The 21940-nt window shown below is 34.9% G+C and overlaps 3 protein-coding genes across 10 annotated transcripts in view; 2 read left to right on the top strand and 1 right to left on the bottom strand.

Annotated features, from left to right (window-relative positions):
* The window catches only part of LOC143212580 (uncharacterized), a 23225-nt gene extending 8974 nt beyond the window's left edge, over nucleotides 1-14251 (top strand). For all 3 annotated transcript variants that reach the window (XM_076431499.1, XM_076431498.1, XM_076431500.1), the window contains exons 4-7: nucleotides 10076-10362; nucleotides 11162-11383; nucleotides 11816-12103; nucleotides 12339-14251. In XM_076431499.1, the coding sequence (XP_076287614.1) occupies nucleotides 10076-10362; nucleotides 11162-11383; nucleotides 11816-12103; nucleotides 12339-12488 (947 nt within the window). In that variant the 3' untranslated portion in view covers nucleotides 12489-14251. The remainder of the gene's footprint in view (nucleotides 1-10075; nucleotides 10363-11161; nucleotides 11384-11815; nucleotides 12104-12338) is intronic.
* Nucleotides 13603-16609, top strand: LOC143212581 (leukocyte elastase inhibitor). 3 transcript variants are annotated; one of them, XM_076431501.1, is made up of 8 exons: nucleotides 13603-13743; nucleotides 14363-14481; nucleotides 15092-15271; nucleotides 15343-15553; nucleotides 15611-15825; nucleotides 15881-16060; nucleotides 16133-16268; nucleotides 16336-16609. In XM_076431501.1, the coding sequence occupies exons 1-8, from the start codon at nucleotides 13692-13694 to the stop codon at nucleotides 16491-16493; spliced, it is 1251 nt and encodes a 416-aa protein (XP_076287616.1). In that variant the 5' UTR covers nucleotides 13603-13691; the 3' UTR covers nucleotides 16494-16609. The 3 variants fall into 3 exon arrangements, with proteins under 3 accessions (XP_076287616.1, XP_076287618.1, XP_076287617.1); XM_076431503.1 differs by lacking the exon at nucleotides 13603-13743 and adding an exon at nucleotides 13771-13912; XM_076431502.1 differs by lacking the exon at nucleotides 13603-13743 and adding an exon at nucleotides 14134-14272.
* On the bottom strand, nucleotides 16537-21940 carry LOC143212579 (X-ray repair cross-complementing protein 6). 4 transcript variants are annotated; one of them, XM_076431494.1, is made up of 11 exons: nucleotides 21577-21940; nucleotides 20927-21179; nucleotides 20686-20857; nucleotides 19739-20180; nucleotides 19387-19483; nucleotides 19072-19306; nucleotides 18675-18836; nucleotides 18364-18591; nucleotides 18102-18286; nucleotides 17339-17495; nucleotides 16537-16674 (listed from the first exon to the last, which is right to left on the bottom strand). In XM_076431494.1, exons 2-10 carry the CDS (start codon nucleotides 21092-21094, stop codon nucleotides 17385-17387), a joined length of 1800 nt encoding a protein of 599 aa, XP_076287609.1. In that variant the 5' UTR covers nucleotides 21095-21179; nucleotides 21577-21940; the 3' UTR covers nucleotides 16537-16674; nucleotides 17339-17384. The 4 variants fall into 4 exon arrangements, with proteins under 4 accessions (XP_076287609.1, XP_076287610.1, XP_076287608.1 ...); XM_076431495.1 differs by lacking the exon at nucleotides 16537-16674 and having other exon boundaries at nucleotides 16681-17495; nucleotides 20927-21155; XM_076431493.1 differs by lacking the exon at nucleotides 16537-16674 and having other exon boundaries at nucleotides 16681-17495; nucleotides 21577-21939.

The raw sequence follows: 21940 nt of genomic DNA, 5'->3' as shown, positions 1-21940 counted from the left end.
TCATGATCGTTAAATGTTTAAAAGCACATCGCAGAGCAGAGCCTTATACAATAAATTTCGACTGGAACGAACTTGATTCGTCATAGATTTGAATCGTTCTTTGCCAAAGTTTGCCTTCCATGACACAATCAATTCCATGACACCTTCAAATTATTTGAAAGTAAATGGTTACGTTCAAAGAAATTACGTAGGCTGCCAAGTTAATTAATATGTTGAAGAGAGTTTACTATTAATATTGCTGGAAGGGTAGGTAATCCCCTTTTAGTTTAAATTATTAGATCGTTAAATTTAATGAGCAATTATGGAGTCCCTTTTGGAAAAGTTGGTTCGTATAAACAAAAGTCAGCTATTTTCTATTTAGATAGAAAATAATGTCTCATTTTCACTCGAATTTTATCTACATACATATACATATGTTTAAAATATTATTTAAAAATATTAGGTGTTCTTCGTTAAGCTCTTACTTAACAAAGAAACGGCTCTGTGTTCGTACTCATTTGTTATCCGATCCTCTAATTGATTTTTTTTTTATTATGTCCAATCCAACTGTACCGGTATAGTACGTCAACTTATCATTAGCTACGGTTAATTATTGCAGAAACAAAAATCAGTTAACGAGCTAGCAACGTGTAATCAGCAACGGACCGAGAGAAATGGAAAATTCTATAGAATTACAAGCATGAGACTCGCGGTTGTTATACGCCTGCTAACTACGATCGAATCATCAGATGCCAGAGCTGATGCTCGGTCGCAAGTAGACCATGAACAAAGACCTGAAACCAATCTTTTGAAACGCGTGTAAAAGCTTATTTTGTGAACGAACACGAATAACGCGATTCATCATCTCATCTGCGTTCGTTTAACAGTTCCGTGCTGTTTCATTTAGACTAAAAATTGCATAATTGCATAAAGATCCGCAGTCTATTTATATTAGACTCTGTTCAGAATCTTCATCGCGATCTTCTGACACGATATTGCAGGGCAAGGGGTTAATTTAGCGGGTAGCAGTAATAACGAACATCGATCGTTTTCGAACGACTCCGATCGCTCTGGCGGCCATTGGAGCTTGCGCGCACGCTCGAGAACCCCAACACTTCCATTAGCTCGATCACCATTTAGCTCGACGCTGTTCGACAGATTTTATTCCCGCACCAGATGCACTATTATGGAAAACAAGATCCTACTAGAAACAAAAATTATTCGGAACGTGAACATTGTAGGAAGTCTTGATCCTGCAAGATCAGAGATCTACCAACAGAGATTTCATGTTTCTTTGACAGGCAGCCGTGCTTTTTCAGCTTGAAGATGTCTGGCGGTAGACAGAGACGGATTCATTTTTATTTAAACAATAATACTTTCTTCTAAACGCTATCGACACAGTTTAAATCGGAAACGCCTGATCGCTTTCATTTTTGAAAATAACAGACGAGAGTACAAATATTATTATATTAGCGACCTCTTGAAATTTGTTAACCCTTAGCAGTCGAGCATCCTTGTCGAAACGTGTTTTTATATTGGTTCTTCCTTTATTTTATTCAAGTCGTATTTTTTAGTTCAAAGTAAACATAAATCACGACAAAGTGTCAGAGCTATATTTAATATAATCAGCATAGAAAATTGTTTAAAATAAGTAGGCAGTCGAGGAACTGTCCTTTGAAATAAATTTCAAATGAAACACTTGAAATGGTGGAGAGTTGTTTGAACAAAATTGAAAAATAATTCAGAGTTCAAAGGGTTAAAAATTGCTGCACCATTATTCACGATATTGTTTACAGTTTACATTATTAATTAAATATGTTGGTATCTAATCAATAGACTGCGGATTTTATGCATTTTTGACAAAAATGGGTAGGTACAATTTAAAACAGTGGACATATTAAAAAGATTGAAGGCGACCACTGTAATAGTTTCACCTTAATAAGTTAATTGAAAGGAGAAAGCGATTTATATTTGGCTCCTGTGTCTTGCAATCAATGCAGATATTTTTTATTTTGCATAAAGATCCGCAGTCTACTAATCAATTACTAAACATTTATGGAATGGAAATGCTCTACGTCGGAAGGAATATTCAATTTTCTAGTTAAAATATCTTCGAGTGCAAAGGGTTAAGTATTCTATGAGGTATTACACAATATCCAGGGCTTGAAGGAAACTCTTCAAATTTTTAATCAGTCCCGGAGTCATTGAAATAATGACATGTGAAAAGTGATCTATTTATTATTTCTCATTTGCAACTAAAAGATTATTTCTTACTTGGATCGACGTGGAAATCAAATAAATAATATTTAAAGCTTCTCAATATTTTGCACAACAGACGATACATTAATACTACAATACTATCGTTGCTGAGGACAGTTGGAATGAAAATTTCTTTGATGACTATCAATAATAAATAATAATTTAGTATAATAATATTAATACCAAATATTCAATTGAATAATTTGCCAATACAAATATTCTAATAACTTAAATTGCATTTGTAAATAAGATTTACCTGTATTATTTTAAATAATTTATTTAGACTTGTTCAAATAACAAATAATTATTTCTTGCTTTTTACCTCAACGAATAACTTTTTATATAAATTTTTATTTAACACTTTACCTACCGGAAGCCTATTAATAGGATTTCCGATAATTGTGCTGTGCCAAAAGGAAGCATAGAAATTTTCTTTAACATGGCAATCTTAAATGAAACTATTAAATGACGTTATTAACGGTGACTTGTTAGTTCACAATGAAAATTGCTGTTGCTATTCAAAGGTTTATATTAGAAAGGGTTTAGCCATGTAATCACCGGTCGGTAATGTGTTAAATATTGCCCTTCACTGTTTATATTACAATTATAGGAAACGCAAACGATAATTTGAGAAATGTTTTATAAATCTAATAAATTTGATAAAAACGCGACGTAACTCGCAGTTTTCTGTTACTATATTGTATAAAACAATAAGAGCTAATCTTTGACAAAAGTGTAAAAGTATGTGTGAAATTGGTTAAATAAAAATTGGTCCGCAAGTCTCTGGTAGTAGCAGTAGTAGTAGGAGTAGTAGTCAGGGCCGGCCTTCTCAATAAAGGGGCCTGGGTGCAAGAAACCAATTTGGGGCCCTAAATTTTTTGTAAAGTAAGAAAAATTACAAACACGACCATATATTACTAATAAATATGTTTCTTCTATCGATCGTATTTGCTGTTAATAAATGTTAAATGCTTTCGGCGCAACGGTTCGATCGTTTGTTACTAATTATGAAGCAATTTTGCTAATTATCAAACAAAATCAACGTTTCGATCCTAGTGTGGATCCTTTTCAAGAAACGAAGAAACATATTTATTATGGATAGCGAAAAACTCCAAATAAATCTTGATTTTGTTTGATAATTAGCAAAATTCCTTCATAATTAGTAATAAACGATCAAACCGTTGCGCCGAAAGCGTTTAACACATATTACTAATGCATGTTTATTTAACGCGTGATTTTGTTTTTGCTAATACAGTAAATTCTCTATAGACGCGAAAATCTTCTCACGATAGATGCGAAAAAAATATCCCCTCCAGCTTAATACACTGATCTCGGCTCGGTATATCGGTGTGAACCACTACTATCGCGACGCGGAGAGTCGCAGTCGTCGACACAGTTCAAACGCCCGTGAGTCATCATAACGTTACACCAACAGTCAAACTTCTTCATTTTCCATGATTCTGTTATGGGACTTTCACTACCTTATTTCTGACATTTTTCTGATTAAAATGATAGCAAACACGATATAATTTAAACAGAATTTAGTGGTTTAATTGACGATGAAAGTTTCGGGCGCAAGGAAGGACAGCGTATAGAAAAGAAAGAGACGCGGAGAGTCGCAGTCGCCGGCACAGTTCAAAGGCCCGCGCGTGGTCTCGCTTTACACGCGCTGTCCTTCTCTACGTTCGGCTCGGCCTTTGAAGCATTGAAGCTCGAAAAAGTAGGACCACGATCGAAAGATGCGAAGAAATCCCCCCGATGCGTTCGCATCATCTATAGAGAATTTACTGTACATTAATTACTTCAGAAAAATTACATTATTTTAATTCTTGATCATATTGGGGCCCTCTCAATCGCGGGGCCCCGGTGCATAGCATCCGCCGCACCCCCCAGACGGTCGACCCTGGTAGTAGTAGTAGTAGTAGTAGTAGTAGTAGTAGAATTAATGATAGCTGTAGCGGTGTAGCAGTAGAATTAGTATTTATTCTATTTATTAACGTCGATACCTCTACTTGAAGTCATTCGCGCGTCGAACAACATGGTGAATTGATAAACGCTCGGCCTCTTCTGGCTCGCACTTGACGTTCCTGCTCCTGTATCGACGAAGCTTGCACGATTTCCAATTACGTCTCCCTCATCGAATATTATCGTCGAATGCAAAGGGGGAGATTGTATATAGCCGAAGTACTTGAAACTCGTGTGAGCGCTGTTGAACCAGCGAGCTGTGTTCGCAATGAATGCGACGCGACGGAACGATTCACGAAAAAGTACCTTTTCACCCTCTCGCATTTCCCTCGAAATTCGTCCATTTCGAATTTATTAGTCGCCAGTGTCAAATTGAAATTGTCAAGATTTCACTGAAATTGTATAACATACTTCTCACGGTGCCCTCGATTAAATTTATTTCGGTTGTTTCGCACCTGTCGTTAATTTACTATTTTTATTTATTCCAAGGGAGATCTGTACTCTAGAATGACATCTACGAGCACACAGCGGATTTTCTGCATTCATTACGAAAACGTGTAATTTAAAAATGAGAACAGTGAACATATTAGAACGTTTTTGATTGAACATATTGAGAAAGAAAATAAATTTCTATTCCGCTCCAGTATGTTGCAATTCAGGCAGATAAGAAACTGTTTATTTTGTTAATGATTTGATCAACACATTTTGAGAAATGATAAGCGGACTGCGGATCTTTATGCTAAATAAAAATGTTCTGCATTTTCATGTGGGAAAAGCAGGGATAAAATAGAAATTTGATTTGATCCCTTCATGAGACTCTGTCGCGTTAAAAACAATATATAAATGCATAAAGATCAATTTCTTCGTAAATGCATAAAGATCCGCAGTCTAATGATAAGCTACGAAGATTATCGACCAACAGTGAGATTTCTATTTGTCCTTATTTTTGCGTTTATCAAATATGGAGGCGAGGAAAAGGTACTTTGACGATGTGAATATATTATGAATGGCTTGGTGACCTCGCGTCACGGTGTTTTCTTTTTCTTCTCGATCTATTTATCGATCGATCATCGAACGAACGAGAAGTACAAAGAGGTTCCGTGTGTTTGTACGTAAGAATGAGAGAAAGAGAGCCATATATTCAAAAAATGTTATTGATCCACGAAGCAAACGACACCGTTCATGGCCGCCATATTGACTTTCCACTCGACTGTTTTTTTTTGTTTTCCTCGAACGCAATTTTATTTATTACGAGAAATATCAAACGAATCGGATCACGTCGTTGAAACTTGAATTTTGGTAGTCAATGGCCAACAGTGGCGTCATTTGCCTCGGGGAATTTTAATGTTTCTGTCTGAAAAGAAGCTTGTATAGAGACATTGTCCATTCTGGATTGCAAAATACAGATAACTTATTGTTTTTACAAAAAAAATTATTGTGTCTTGCCTTTTATTTCTCTGTCACCATTGTCCGTGTCCGTGTCCGTGTCGCAACGGTTTCCGTGTACATATTTGTCCAGGTATTCGCCGCGACGAGTGATCCAGAAGATAACTTCTCTTTCCCTTTCGTCTCGGAAATGAAACAACCAAAGAAACAAACATATAATTGTAACATATTATACAGGGTGAGTCCGAAGAAACAGAACAGCTAAATATCTCCGTTACTTTTCGTTGTACAAAAAAACTTCTTCGGACAAAGTTACACTTTAAATTAAATTTTAAATATCCATGAGGAAAAATGTGTTATTTTCGTTTGGGATGGCTCGCATGTCTTGTCACTCGTTTGTAGAGAAGGTAGTGGAGCCCTCGCTTGCTATTTCTTTGCCCTTCCTTTGGTAAGTAGCTGCACGTGTTTGGTGATCTGGTTACGGCATTTGACAACAATTATGTACAACTGGACAGTAGCACGAAACTTCACCTCCTACTTATTTAACTTTTTCTTTCGAGATGATCTGATATAATATACAAAGGATTCTTTTGTATTGTATATACAATGACGAACAAATTTGTGAATCACTGCACATTCCTAACACTCCACAGCTTGTAGAAGTAGAAGCACCGTAGAAGTTGGCTTGAAAGTAATTAGAGGTTCATGGTCGCTGCGAATGGTTTACTTCAACAATTATCATTTCTTAATAGAACTTCGAAACTCGTTTGAATTACTTGAATAAACGAGTAAAGAACCGCAGCATTGAGTGTAAAAGCTACTCGTAAGTAATTACGTGGGAGACTAATACCCCTGATTGGTTCTTCTAGTTAACAGTTTTGAAAAAGAAACTGTATTAACAAAAGAAGATTAAGGAACCTGAAAATTAAACAATTATGAAACTTTATGTGGCAGTAGAATAAGCTAATTGTCACACGAACCGATATTGTTCGTTAGTGCAGAAATGCAAAATTGTACTGCTCATGGAATATTTCGAGAAAGGTAAGAAACATCGAAAAAAGTATGTATCACACATGACGTTCTACAATCAGTGTTGAAGGTAATTTGAGAAACACCGATTTTTGGAAAGTTATTTTTTATTCACGTGACTTTTATATATAATATTATATACATATATGTTGCGCGTATCGGCGCTCGTACGCCAAAACTATTGATTTTACAAAAAATTGTTATTACATAAATTGTAGGAAATTTTCTCTAGTTTAATTTTGTATATAAATGTTTTTATCGTAAAACCAGTCGGAAAGGAGATATTGTCAAAAAACTGCTACTAAATAGGCGCCGTTTTTCCAATATGGCGGTGCGAGCGGCAAAGATACGAGGTGGCAAAGTTGAAATTCGGAAACAGCTCATCGAAATCTATAAAATTACACATTTTTAAAACTCCCGGTGAAACTACCAAATGACTGTACTAATTATGTAATCAGTACGTAATGGTCTGAACTAGAATACATTAAAAATCCTGATTATTTAGAAAATGCCGGAATTCCGAACTCAAAATATTGAGTTTTTAAACATTTCTCTGTCTCCATATTCTTCCGACATCAATTACTAAACATTTGAATATCGTATATGTGGTATTACATCAATTTTATTTATATTCATACAAAATTATTATAGAGTTGTATTCTGGGTCGCGGAAGAAATGTTTAAATGTCAAGTTAAAGTAGTTCCTAGTGGAGAATTGAACAAAATTTTGGCCACGAGTGAAATAAAAGAGGATAGGCGGGAGACTGGGAAAAGGAAACGTGTCGGAACTTTTAATTAAGCGGCCAGCGCAGCGTCGCGCGTCGGCCAATTAACTTTCTACATGACTCCGAGACGAAGACCGATAAAGGTGTGACCGAGTTGAAGTCTTTTTATCGGCTTTCACCAGGCAGTCGGTCCAAAACAGAATGAGGCCGCTGACCTCGAGTGAAGTGCCTATACCTGTGCGAGCGTGAGCGCGTGCCGCCGCGCTGCGCGCCGACCACCATGCGCCATAACAGTTCCCGTGTCCGCGACCCTGACCCACACCCAAAGTCATGGCTAGATCGTCCTCGATCACGATCTAGCTCGAACTCGCGTGATTCCGTTTCTCCCGCGCAGAAATGGACACGAGAAGGGTCCCCTCGTAAACCGTGGCCGTGGCCGCATTCCTCTACTCTTCACCAATTTAATACTACATAGGTTTGCGTTTACGGGACCTGTCATTTTCACGGATTTCGAACTTCATGAGCAAAAAAATTTTTTAATGTTTTCGGCGCAACGGTCCGATCGTTTATTACGAATTATAAAGCAACATTGCTAATTGTCAAACAAAATCAACGTTTCGATTCTATAGTTTGGATCTTTTTCAAGATTTATTCGAATCGCGTCTGTAAATTAAATATGTTATAGTAATTTTGAAAAAATAGAAATATTGAATGATTGAATGTAAGAAATATTGTTCATAAAGACACACTCACTTGCTTTGGGGAAAATACGGTTTCAAATGCGTACGTACATCAGTATCTTGACAACAAGCATGTACGACGCACAGTGGGACCTTTCGTCCAAATCGGAGACAAAATCAAAGAACTTTCGATAGAAATGAGGTAGAGCGATGAAATTTTTTAAAAATTAAAGCTGAAACATTGCAGAATATGGGAAAAATAGGGAGATTATGGTAAGAACGTTTTTTAACGTTGAGAAAATTCGTTAAACTTGCACAATTTCGAGAAAATTGTGGTTTTTTCAATACGACGCGCGGAAAAAATTTTTTCTGGACATGCTGTACTTCATTTCCCGTAGATTTCTTCACGCTGATTTCAAATCTGGTCTCAAAATTTGTCTACGACCTCAGGATATTGTAAAATCGATTCCTTGAAATTCTACATGCTTAACGAATTTTCTTAAGGTTGAAAACCGTTCGTACAGTAATGTCCCTATTTTTCCCATATTCTGCAAAGTTTCAGCTTTAATTTTAAAAAAATTTCATCGCTCTACCTCATTTCTATCGAAAGTTCCTTGGTTGACAATATGAGTTGAGAGAATGGCGTAAGGAACTGTTTCTCTATTTATCTGCGTAGGTTTGTCGGCCAGCGTACCTACCTACATAAACGATGAAGCATCGTTAAGCTCGCGCGTAGCGTTAAGCTATGCGATGAATCGACACGAAAAACTTCCGTGTGCCGACCTCGATGAATTAAGTTCGTAAGAAAGAGCGACAATGATAACGGTATGTCGGAATCGTTCGGCGAAGCCAAACTGGTCTTCGATCTGGGCCACGACCTGCTTCCTACTCACCTACAGACCTATCTACTATCTTGTACACCGCGTGCAGACGCAACGGGCAACCTTTCCTCGTGTCCACCTAAAAACTCTCCCCCCGGTCGTTGATCTTTATTTACACGCCACTTTCTTCGAGGCGATCAGGATCGACGTATACATAAATGCCTACCACACTGACCGACAAATCGTCATCCACACAAATCGCGCCAAAACGGAATAGCATTCTTTTTTCGCAGTGTCAGTGTCGCAGTGGTCCGGATCGAGAAATTCACTGACAATTTGCCCAAAATTCATTTTCGCCTGTCAATATCTAATCGATGAACGTTGCTTCCTAAATGTCTACGAATCTCGGAAATGAAGAAATTAGTACAATTTAATAAATATTATATTGTTGTTACGATAATCAATATTTTCTCTTGCTTTTTTAAAAAATTAAAGAGCAGACTCTTCAAGTAAATACTTTAAAGTAAACACTCCATCTAAAGCATAACGCTCACAAACTGTGGTAAGAAAAATTCGAAGAATTTGCTAATTGTAAGTTCTCTCGCGTTTTTCCTTCTCTACGCTACCAGTTTCTCGAAAAAGCTTGAAGACGCATGGTATTAATAATATTCGTCACACACACACACACACACACACACACACACACACTCGAATTAAAGATTAAAATTATTCATGAAATTATTAAGACAGATGCCTATTCAAATGTGATACGTTTAATTCGTAAGCATAAAAAGAAAAAAGATTAGGAACAAGTTACCTATTGTAATAACACAATGCCTGGTTAAATTTCCGGAAACACCTCCGGAAACTAAAACTGTTTAACTTTGTTGTATATAATCCTGTAGATTTTAGTTTTAATGTTAGATATTGATTGGTTCAAAAGTTGAGCAATTTCCAGCGTTTTTGAGAGGTAAGGGAGCGCCGCCATGTTGGTACGTAGTGAGCGTATGGCGGATGTCGATCTATGTATTATCGTAGAATTCCATTTTAATGTGATCTCCTTTTATTATATATATGTATGTACATATATTATGATGTGAAAACTTTTCGAAACGTGTAAATTATAGAGAGCTACGCTTTGCATTCTGCACTAATAAATGGTACATATTGAAAAAGGTTCGCTAGCAATCAGACACTTTGCAAATAAGATTCGAATATTAACGTGTTTCAGGTGTTATGCAATCGGAACCGAGCAGCGACGTATCGGCTATCTACGTAGCGAAGTATAATCGTTTCGTGGACAATATCCTTGGAAGAATCAATAAAATTCTGCGCAGTAATTACGATCCGGTGACGGTGAAGCTTACCAACGCGAACGCCAAATCGAAATTGAACAAACAGAAGTCGAAAAGCAAATTGAAAAAGAAGAGCAACAGGACCGACTCGAAGAAAAACGTTTCCTCTCCTGTGGTCTCGACTACCGAAAAGATCAGCGAGAATTCACTTGAAAATTCGCAGGTATCGTACTTATATGCAATCGATTTTTATTCGAAGCGATAACATTATATGTAGCTACAAATTCATATTACATATTATTTATTATTTAGCACTAGCCCGTATCGAGTACAAAATGCGACTGGTATACATTGTTTTATTTTAAAACTACAAGACACCGAATTCTTTTTAATTTCTCGCAATTTTTGCAACAAGACGTGTTCGAATAAAGAAATTTATTGAATAATTTCTGATGGAATCATCCTTGTAACTTGAATAATGGTAAAATAAGAAATGTGAAACTGGTCATTAGACTGGTCGTGGTACGGTTAATGTTAATGTTAATGTTAATGCTCGACTACAGGTTGGAGCAAATTAAAAGGGTTGTTGTCCGTGACAATATGAGACGAAAATGAGAAATATTAATTTGATTAAAAAGCGAAAAGCAATTTTAGCAAAAATCCGCCTAAAAACGGCAACCTGACCAACACAGGTGTACGTTGCGTGCGTCATAAAGGCGCGCGACAGTCATGTATGAATCACGTTAATAACTAAAAAACGATGCTGAAATCGTGGAAATTTATTCATATTTCATATGTTATTAATTTTGCTATCAATAATTAAATACAGTTCACGTGCACAAGACAAAATTTACTAAATTCCTTTCATTTACTATGTATTTATACATATACATATCACCATGTTATACAAATGATATATTCGAACAAATATTCGGACGAAACTATATGTATACTTTTTAAAAAAGTTTATTTACCTTTATCATCTATGCGACTCTGAAGTAATCAATAAAAATCATATCTAGAAAACAATGGGATCTATTGAGAACGTAACAGTACCTGCGGTGAATGCGGAGAAGGATGTAGTACCTGTTACCACTTCCGAGATTGCAAGCAGATCAATCGTAGAAACCGTCACAAAATCCCCAAACAGGAAAATTTCTTCTACGAGCACAAAGAAAACAAATAAAACTAGTACCACAGCGAAGAACAAGAGGAAAAACCAATCTAGTACAAATAAAAATAAGGTAACAATGGTTTATTGATGAAAATATACTGACAACGAGTAAATTTTTCTTTGAAAATCTACTTAAATATTATATTATTAACTGAAATGGATTAATGTTCGCGTCCTCACGGGCATATATGTTTTTGAAAAATATTTATTGCAGTTAATGCATTATGCAAGTAGAATTTACTAAATGTAGGGGAGAGTAGCCGAATTTACACCAACACCTAAATAGGTTGCACCTAATTTATCAATCATAGCTAATTAGCATCGCTAGTAATGCTGTAGTAGAATACCTAAGTTATTTGACTTTTCTGTGACGCAACTGTTTATGAACTAGATATAAAAATAATTTGTTTGAACTAAATTTTCTGGTTATATTGTATAAGACATCTACAAAGAATAGTGGAACAATTTCAGAAAAGTTAACGTCCGCCACATTAACTTTCAGGCAAAGAAAAACAAGCCGAAAGCTCGAGCTACGCTTTACGGACTCGCGAGTCTTCAAAGGTCTGGAGATGTTTCCGTGAATATGATGAGTGACCACACCATGATCAAAACAAAGTTCACTCTAGGCCCCCTGATCCTAAAGGTCGAGAAAGAATTTGGCCGTGCTGCGAAGAAAGAATTGAGAAGTGCAACTGCAACAACCGCTGAAATGTCCGGAAAGTTGAGTCTTCGAGTTATTCACGGTGGGGCTGCTACCTTGAATTCTATTCGAGTTCTACAACCAAAACAGGTAACTACTCGTCACTGATATATGTAAATACCTGCTGATATAACTGCTATGTACCTCCTGAACCACCGACGAGATACTACCAACTACAGCGGGACCAGTAAGTAGTCCCATATGCTCCCATAGTCCCATAAGGCTGACATCATCGTCGGTGCCTGAACTGATGTAAATTTAACCGTGCACCACTCTATTCATATATTGAAATGCAGTATTACATTATGTATGTGTTTTGAATCAGGTTCGCGTGGAGAGCGCCGACGACCACGACAGAACGCGCGAATTCGTGTGGAAGAGGTCCTCGCATATTGCTCATTTAGTATCGGAGAAATTGTCATCGGCCACGAAATCGATGCTTCGACCTCCACCTGTTGCAGTGGTCGCCGCCTAAGTTTCTATCCTTAGTTGCAGTTGGTCTTATTGTTAGAAACTGTAAACTGTTAGAAACCATCCAATATGTATATAGTACCATAAAAACGAACTAACTTGATTGCATTTTCGGCAGAAGTTCTTTTTTATGGCGCTCCACGCCGAGAGTGATCTCGCCATCTCGCCTCGATAGATTCGGACGCGTAAAATTCACTTAAACTTTACTTTTCAGTTAGGGAGGTCCCTTAGTATGGTATTTATTTATTCGCTAATGTATTTAGCAGTGAATTATCCTTCCGCGTCTGAAACTTCGATCCACTATATTAAAATACTCAAGCACATATACGTAAAAATTCTTTTTTTTTAATATTCGCTATTAAAAATTACAATAATATTTATTTTAATCATTCATCCAAGATATTTGTGGTATTTCGCTCTTCATTATTGTTGTATGTATTTAGAAACTGAATGGAGAGGTTTACGACGTAAGACTTTCAGACCTAAATATTTAAAATGGTCGTAAAATATGGACGTCGTGTGCTATCTGGCATATTGATTTTGTAGTTCTTTTTTACCATCAACGATTAGTAGGTTAATTAATTACCACAGTTTGACCAAAACTCGCATAAAAGTTATTTTTCCAGACATATATAAAAGGAATATATACACGATAGTCGCGCGTTGGTTGACGTTAAAATAAAATTAAAATTGAACACAAGATACATATTAAAGGATATATTAGCTTTGTACCTGAAAGTTTTACATAATAAACCTATAGACTGTGTGTAACAGCATTTCTTGATCGAAACGTTTTATAAGAGTAGCATTCTAAAATCGGACATTTTCATATGCAACAACCTAATACGGCGGGGTGACCAAGGTACACCCCATTTTAGCCCAACTTTGTACTTTACTGAGGCTGAAATCGTCGCGCATGCGCGTGAAACCCGCGCAATATTCCAACACCGATCCAAAGTTCATACATATTATTATATGTATTTCATCTTTCATTCGTACATACATATATACAGGGTGCGGCCGAGTAACATGTACTAGTGGGCACAAGGTGGTTCCTTATAACAAAATATGGAATAAAATTTTTTCATTTAAAGCTTAGTTTTCGAGAAAATCGAGTTTGAAGATCCTATTCGTACGTATGCTAGGTTACGGCTAAGTTTACGGTTTGACAAACTGTTATTCGGCTGCACCCTGTATATGGATACTTATGAGTTGTGACTCATATTGTAAAGAATGTACTATGTCAATCATTTCGACACGTACGTATTTATTCTGGAACTCTTACGACTGGATGTCGATAAGTCATCGTTAAAAATAGTGTAGAAAACTACGAGAAACGTTAACGCACAGACTCGTTACGAAGTTTTAAATTAAACAGCATCCCGCGCTTTCCATCTGTAACGTGACGGTTATTTTCTGTTTTGACAGGTAGTTGGCCGCTATTTTTTTATATATATATATGTACATTTGAATTGTAGCGTGAAAGCTAACCTCTTGAATACTTTCGGCAACACTTCTACATAATGCAATATGTCCCATAATGTTTAATTTATTATGTCATTCGTTCGGTTTTCTCTATTGTTTTCATTATTACGTAAATACACCTTTTAATGTTTAAAGGTTAAACTGCAAATTAATTTATTTAACGTGTACTGAAATATGAAATAGAATATGTCGGCATTTCTTTATTCGTAGTTACAAGTACTTACAACTGTTCTTGTTAACTATACGCCATCGTATTAATATATTTATTAATGACAATAACAATGTATTTTTTATTACCCACAGGTGATGCTCTATACTCTATACCATAAATATATAAACATATTTAGTATTTATTTCTCTTATTACATTAGTAAATGTATTGTTGTTTTACAGTTTTGACTACAATTCTTGTAATCGCGCCAGCACAATCATTTAACATGGCTGCAGAAAGCACAAATATTTGTAAAAATTTATCTGCATCTTGCTCTGAATTTACAAAAGTTTTTCACACGGTAAGTATAAATGTATTTATACATATATTTTGTACAACACGCGTGTTATATTCTAAATACGCTTTGGTAAATTTTAGCTCACATAGAGGAGAAGAGAACACAGAATCAATGATTATAAAATATATAACTAACTACATTAATTGAATCCATAGAGGTTGCTTTTAAGAATGTAGATAAATTATAGAATGTTGAGCAGCGAATTGTCTGACAAAATTTTCAGCATGTGTATAACTAACATAGATCTACAAAACATATATTTTAAATTTTCTTTAAGGGCCCTAAAATAAAAAAGTTAAAAAAATGACTTTTTTATTTTTGCATGTAACTTTGTAAATTATAATTTTTTGGAAAATTTTTTTTCATATTTCATAAACCAGTGCTTCTAATTGATTATAAAAAATCAAGTCGTTTGTTACAATTATAAAAAAGTTATTCTGTTTTAAAGGGCGTTCAAATACTTTCGTGAGCCACTGTATATGTAACGTTGTGTTGCGATTCTTTATTAAAGATGTTATATTTTTCTATAAAATTATCCCATGTTTAAACTTAACATTACCAAAAACCTGTGTGCAAAGAATTAACGAAAACAAAGTTATTCACTTGATTTTAGGAATTGTCTCTTACCAGCGAAGCAAATGTTGTTAGTTCCCCGTTAAGTGTGCATATGATCCTGTCTTTACTTTCTTGCGGTGCAAGAAATGAAACGTTAAGGGAATTGACAACCGGTCTCTACCATAGTGACAAAAATTCCGTAGAAAAAGGATATACAGCTTTGATAGATGCATTAAATGTAAGAAAGTTACTGTACTTGATTGAAAAGAAAATTAGATAGTTCTAATCGTTGATTTGTACATTTACAAGGAACTGAACTGTACTAAATTATATATTGCTAATGCAATGTACATTCAAAACGGATTTGAGTTGCTAACAGACTTTGTGACAACAGGAACAAGTACTTATCAATCTGTTATTTCAAAATTAGATTTTAAACATAAGAAAGAGGCAGCGAAAGAAATCAACGCATGGGTTAAACAAGCAACAAAAGATAAAATTTCTGATCTCGTGTCTTCAGGTAAATTATTCCAATATAGAAAGTAATGAAAAATAATAATAATAATATTGTTTGTAGATGATTTTGACGAACACATGAAATTGGTATTAATAAATGCAATCTATTTTAATGGTGCGTGGTTGCATAAATTTAACGTGAAACAAACCCAGAAGAAAGCATTTTATGTGACAAAAAGTAAACAGAAAATGGTAGCAACAATGTTCAATAAGTCTAAATATAATTATGGGGAAATACCAACATTGGATGCAAAATTTATTGAAATTCCATATATGGTACGTTCGAAATACTCAAACGTTTCGGATCGAAAATTGATAAACTATTTTGCAGAACGAGGATATCGTTATGACCATAGTATTGCCAAATGAAGTGGATGGACTTTCAAAGTTACAAAACAGTATTTCGTGGGAAGTTCTTGCAAATGCATCTAGAAGAAATAATGACGTTGAATTGTACCTTCCAAAATTTAGAATAGAGTTTGCAGTGGATTTAGAAGATATCTTACGCAAAGTATTAACAATATATTTCTCTCGCATAGGATCATAGAGAGATCTGTGTTTTAATCGATTTTGAAAATTTTAGCTCGGTTTAAATAATATGTTCCAAGATAATGCAGATTTTGGGTATATTTCAAACGTACCTTTGAAAGTTAGCAAATGCATACATAAAGCTATGATAGAAGTAAACGAAGAGGGTACCGAAGCTGCAGCTGCAACAGGTGAATACATTGAATTCTGATAGAATTAACTAAGTTCGATAAGTGTTTAACAGCTGAATTATTTTAGCTGTGCACGTACGACTGCGAAGGATGATAGATATGCCAGAACAATTTTTAGTAAATCGACCATTCATGTTTATAATTGAACATAAACCATATAACTTACCCCTCTTTATTGGAAATGTAAAAGACATAGAATCTATAGCCGAAAAAGATGAACTATAATGTCTACGAACAATATATCGATATGTAATTATAAATTGAATCAGTATTTTTATGCGCACATACACTTTATTGTATAATGCATTTATTACATAAGAAAATAAACCGATATCAAATACGATTGGAACTATTATGAGAACATGTACCTCTATTTTATAAATACTAAATAATACTCGAATTTAGAGTTAAACTCTGTCTCATGAGAGAAGGGACTCAATTCGCGCAGCTCGACTGAGGCAGCGGCTTGCTGCGAACCTCCGAACTCCCACTCCACTACCCACTCCCCACTCTACTCGACGCGAGTATTCATGTACACGGTGTACCGGAGTGAAACGGGTTAGCATGAAATGATTCGGAATGGGAAATCGGGACTATTTGCACGCGTAATAAATAATATATTTAATTTATTTGTATAATTTGTACATTTTTTTGTAGATATGTGTTATTATATTAACACTTATCTACAAGAAATGTACAAATTACGATTTACACACAAAGAATATGATTGAATTATGTAAAGACCCAATATATTTTATTTAATTTTATATATAATTTGTACATTTTTTGTAGATGTGTGTTAATATATTGTATCTACATAATTTTGACACTTCAAAAACACTGTGCAAACAGAACACAAAGAAAACTGTGGAAGCGTGCGTAATGCAGTACACCTGAGTACACCCGGTAGAACGCGAATGAGGCAGTCTGCAGCGCTGCGGCGCGTGGCGTCGCTTCAGTGCCACTGCGCGCATGCGTTGTGCATTGGGAGTACTACCAATCAGGGCGAACCTGCGCAGCGAACGACGTAAACTGGTCGTTACCCAAGTCCCTTCTCTCCTGAGACAGAGTTTAGTTAGGTTATAGATTTTAATCATTTCTGAAATTTGTACCATTTTAATCATAATATTCTTTAATCCTCTGGATCAATTCATTTTTCTTGCCGCTTGTTTTTAAACCTAGGGTTTTTGACATGATTTTCAACTCTGGTATAGTAACGTTCTCTATCTGTTGGAAAAAAAATACGTCAAAGCGGATTTATACATCGTCGCTAGTTGTTTGGATTTCAATTAATAACTACAGTGACTCCCACTCATTTTTGGACATTCAAATATTGAACCATACGTAAATATTGAACGTGACAAATTTTTGAAAAAAATTGCAAGTTGTAATTGTAGAGGGAATACTAAAAATTGTATCTTGCAACTTTTTTCTATGGACTTGTGTATCAATTAAACATATTCTGGAAATTTTCTACAAAAGTTTAAAGATGGTAGCGATTGCAGTTTTTCACGATTCTCAGCCTCTCTAACTTCAATAAATCTAAGAATTCTTTTTTTCCCGCATCAACCGATTTCGACGAAACTTTTATTTTTTAAATTTTCAATATAGGCCATGAAAAAGTTACAAAATGCAACTTTTAGTATCTTCTCTAGAATTCTGAGCAATTGCAATTTTCGAAAAGATATCTCTTCACATCATGAAGTGAACTAATTGCTCTAGCTTCCCAAAAATGTTTAAATCGTACAGTCCAATATTAAACAAGTTAGCATTTTTTCTAGAACATCCGAATATTAATGGGAGTCACTGTAAGAGTACTATTTGTTACTGTACCTTTTCTTGTTGGACAAGCTTTCGAATTGATTGTTCATCTGCTAATGTACTCTGATCCACGACTTCCTTTTTACTTCTCTTTTTTGGTGGAGGATCACATGTACTCGCTGCTTCGCTACTAAATACATTCCTATATTCAATTAGCAAGTCCTTCACTCTGACCTTCATGTAGTCAATTGGTGGAACTTTAATAAAATTAAGAATTAAATTATGCTGTGGTATTGAGTTTGATAATAATTCATGTATTTAAAATTTTATTCACGGGTATCGTCTTGCGGAGGTTCCGATTTTTCCAAGTCTAAAGCCAAAGTCTCTACCATTTGAAGTTGAGCTTTAAGATTAGGATTCGAAAACATTGTTGGATCGTAATGGATTTGTAATTTTTTTACCATCTTTTCCATCAGTTCAATTTCATGTGGTTCAGTTGGTTTTTTGTTTTCATCGTTGTACTTGTATTTCGAGCAAAGCTCGTCGAGGTCTCGTACACATTCTAAAAAAGATTATATTATATCATAGATAGATTATGATTATACTATATCGTTTAAATAATATATATTCAGGAAATAAATATACCTCTGTACGGTATTTTATATAAATAAAATCCTCCACTCTCTACTTTCGGTATCATACTGTACAAAATTGGTGAAGAACGTTGTCTCACTGTAACCGCGCATATTATCATTAAATTTCTTGAATCACATTTCTCAAGCAACGCGCTAAATAGTAATGTGTTATCTAAAATAATAAATTGTGAAAATCATTTTACTGTTCTCATTCAAGTTCGAACTATCATTATTACTATGTAGACTGCGAATCTTTGTGCAAAATAAAAATTTGTCTGCATCGATTGCAAGAAATATTATTTCTTCTCTTAATGACTTTTAATAGACGAGATATACTTTCAACAATTTTGAATTCCATCTGCTCGATTTTCCTATAAACGCATAAAGATCTGCAGTCTAATTATTACCTTTACGATTACTTTGACCAGGTATAACAAAATGCGGATGCCCAAAGTGATACAAAGGATGATAAAAGATAGGCTTAACGCAAATCAAATCAATACCAGGTTCACAGAAAGTGCTTAAACATTTCACCTCGGTTGGAGTGAAACATATATTTTTGTCACCAAATTCTTGGTACTTTTGTATATCTATTTCTAAAACTGGGGAAGATTTGTTTTCACATTCTTCGTTATCGTCATCCTAAAACATTCATTTTCTTGAATTACACGTACAGCTACGCGACACTGTACATTGTACATGGAAATTAATAGAATACGCACTTCATCGTTACCGTTTTCAATCTTCAAATATCTATGCGAAATTAATGGAATATTTGTTTCTTTGCTTATCCATGTTTTCTTCAGAAACTCTCTTTTACTGCAAGCAAAATTAATTTTAAACTTGATCTGGCATCAAATAGAATACAGAAAAAATACAGAAAAGTCCCAATCTAAGTAAGCCGATTCTCGGTTCTGTGACCTGTGACCTGTGACATAGATCATAGAAGAATGTTGGCTGGGTTACCTCTCGGTAAAAGGGGTAGGCAAGAACTGACTCGGAACGGTCACCTCCGTCGCACTTAAGATTTGGACTTTACCGTATATGTATTTCTTCGAAAAGGTTGTTGCTTACACGCTAAGGTTGCGAATTGTTACATCTATAATCACATTTCCTCCAAGCCTCCAAGGCAACGTTGCCATATTTCTGGATGGTACCTTAATTTGTTGTAGCAGATCGTTTACAGATGTTCTTCTATAGTCTTCTCCGTCAACCTTCTCAGAAGAAATTTCTAAATCTTTATAGAAGACATCGTGATTCCAGTTTTCACCCAGACCAATAACAGTTAATTGGAGACCTATATCGCTATAACCTTTTGCTTTTACAACTATCCTGCGTTTCTCATCGTCATTTGTCATCGGAGGATTATCCTGACACGTAAAAAGAGTAACTCGTTTCATAGACATGGTTACATTAACGGAAGAAAACATTCTGGCTGCATGCCATAAAACATCGTGTAGTGGGTAAGCGCCAGCAGATGCAGCGTCTCTGTAGTTTTTCCATTTTTTTTCTTCATCTATGTATAAAATATAAATAAATGATGTAGAGACAAGTAATCAACGCGATTTAAAATAATACAATAAATGCGATGTATTCGTATAATAATATCCTCTGCAAAATTTTGATTGTTTTTCTATCTAATACGCCTAAAGATAGTTCTTTTCCGCGCTTACTTAATATACAGGGTGAGTCCCACTTTGTATAATACTTTTTTTACGAAGAATTTCATAATTTAATTGGACAATCCATTTAAAAACTGTACATGACCCTCGTATCTCGATAAAAAAGCAAAGTAATAAAAAACAGATTAGAGCACTGTATGTCCCACAGGAAACCGTGCAACTTTTGTTCGAAACAGTTTTTCGTACAATCTGTTGTAATTATCTGTAACTTGAGAGTAATTTGAGAAATCGTCACATTAGAGACTCACCCTATATAATTTCTGCCTGTAAAAAAAATTTCTTATAAATACCGTCGATCTTGCATTATTTGCAATATAGAAAATAATCTTATCTAATTACCTATGCTCATCACTTGTTTTAACATATCCTTAGAAACAAGTTTGAGCTTATGTAGAGTTAATATGTTTTTCATTTCAGAATCTTCATCTCCCTTCTTGGTGCCAAATAGTATTAAACCCATCCAATCTTGTCTGTTCCATACCAATTTTTGCATGAGAATTTCTTTATATTGCTAAATTAAAAAAACTAAATCATCTCTTGTTTTATGTAATGTTTTATCGATAAAGATAAATTATGATACCCTTATGCATTGTACAAAATATGGGGTTTCCTCGATCGGATCTTTTACAAACATTGGAGCAGTTGCATCAATTATAAATATTATACCATCTCGAATACCATATAGTTCTGGGAAATCTTCTGAATCTGAAGTTATTTCATCGTTGAATTCTTCTGATTCGAACGACATTTTATAATCTAATGAATATCTCTTGCTTTAAATATTTATCTATGCAACTTATCTAGATCTCCTAAAACGAGTTCAAATTAAAATTCTGTAAGAAATATAAAATATTTAGATAAATTTCTAAAAACTTGCTAAACATAATTAAAGTACATGTGTACTTTAATCATTATTGTATGTGTGTATTATAAATACATATATATAATTCAGTGACAAATGGTTTTTATTATGATCGTATATTACGTATTTTAATATTACACTACCTTTACATTTTGAAATAGTGTAATATATTAATTTTATACGGTAAAATTTTAATCTCTTTCACTTTTTTCATACTTTCTTCCGTATTTCAAGTGAGATATACAATTTTAACTTGTTATTTCGAGTTCGAGCGATTTCCCTCATTTTTTAACGAAATCTTTCAACTTTCTATATCTTTAAAATTGTATCATAATTAAATCGATGTAAATTTGTTAAATGTTACTTACTATTTGTTAACTGATAAATTTGCTGATTGTAAATTGTAAATATCGCCGGATCGCCCACGTGACACGTGATTGCCACTGATTGCCACTTGCCACCAGTGTTGTTAGATGGTCAGTGTAGTGATGGGCGCAATCGACTAAAAACTATCGATTTAGTCGATAGTAGCTGTTACTATTTTCAGTCGACTATATATTTTCAGTCGACTAGTTTTAGTAAAACGACTGAATTTCGCAGTGGTGGGGGTTACTTTTCAGTCGACTAGTTTTAGTAGAACGACTGAATTTCGCAGTGGTGGGGCGTTACTATTTTCAGTCGACTAGTTTTAGTGAAACGACTGAATTTCGCAGTGGTGGGGTTAGTGATGGG

The sequence above is a fragment of the Lasioglossum baleicum genome, chromosome 10 (assembly GCF_051020765.1).
Source record: "Lasioglossum baleicum chromosome 10, iyLasBale1, whole genome shotgun sequence".
NCBI lineage: Eukaryota > Metazoa > Arthropoda > Insecta > Hymenoptera > Halictidae > Lasioglossum > Lasioglossum baleicum.
The sequence above is the reverse complement of the archived record's forward strand: the minus strand, read 5'-3'. Positions and strand labels throughout refer to the sequence as shown.

Coding starts and splice junctions, on each gene's coding strand:
- LOC143212581 (XM_076431501.1), top strand. CDS start 13,692: ATGAGTTGTGACTCATATTGTAAAGAATGTACTATGTCAATCATTTCG. Junction 14,482..15,091: donor TTACAAAAGTTTTTCACACG/GTAAGTATAAAT, acceptor ACTTGATTTTAG/GAATTGTCTCTTACCAGCGA. Junction 15,826..15,880: donor TTATTGAAATTCCATATATG/GTACGTTCGAAA, acceptor ACTATTTTGCAG/AACGAGGATATCGTTATGAC.
- LOC143212579 (XM_076431494.1), bottom strand. CDS start 21,094: ATGTCGTTCGAATCAGAAGAATTCAACGATGAAATAACTTCAGATTCA. Junction 20,858..20,926: donor ATTTTGTACAATGCATAAGG/GTATCATAATTT, acceptor TTTTTAATTTAG/CAATATAAAGAAATTCTCAT. Junction 19,307..19,386: donor TTGAAAACGGTAACGATGAA/GTGCGTATTCTA, acceptor TGAATGTTTTAG/GATGACGATAACGAAGAATG.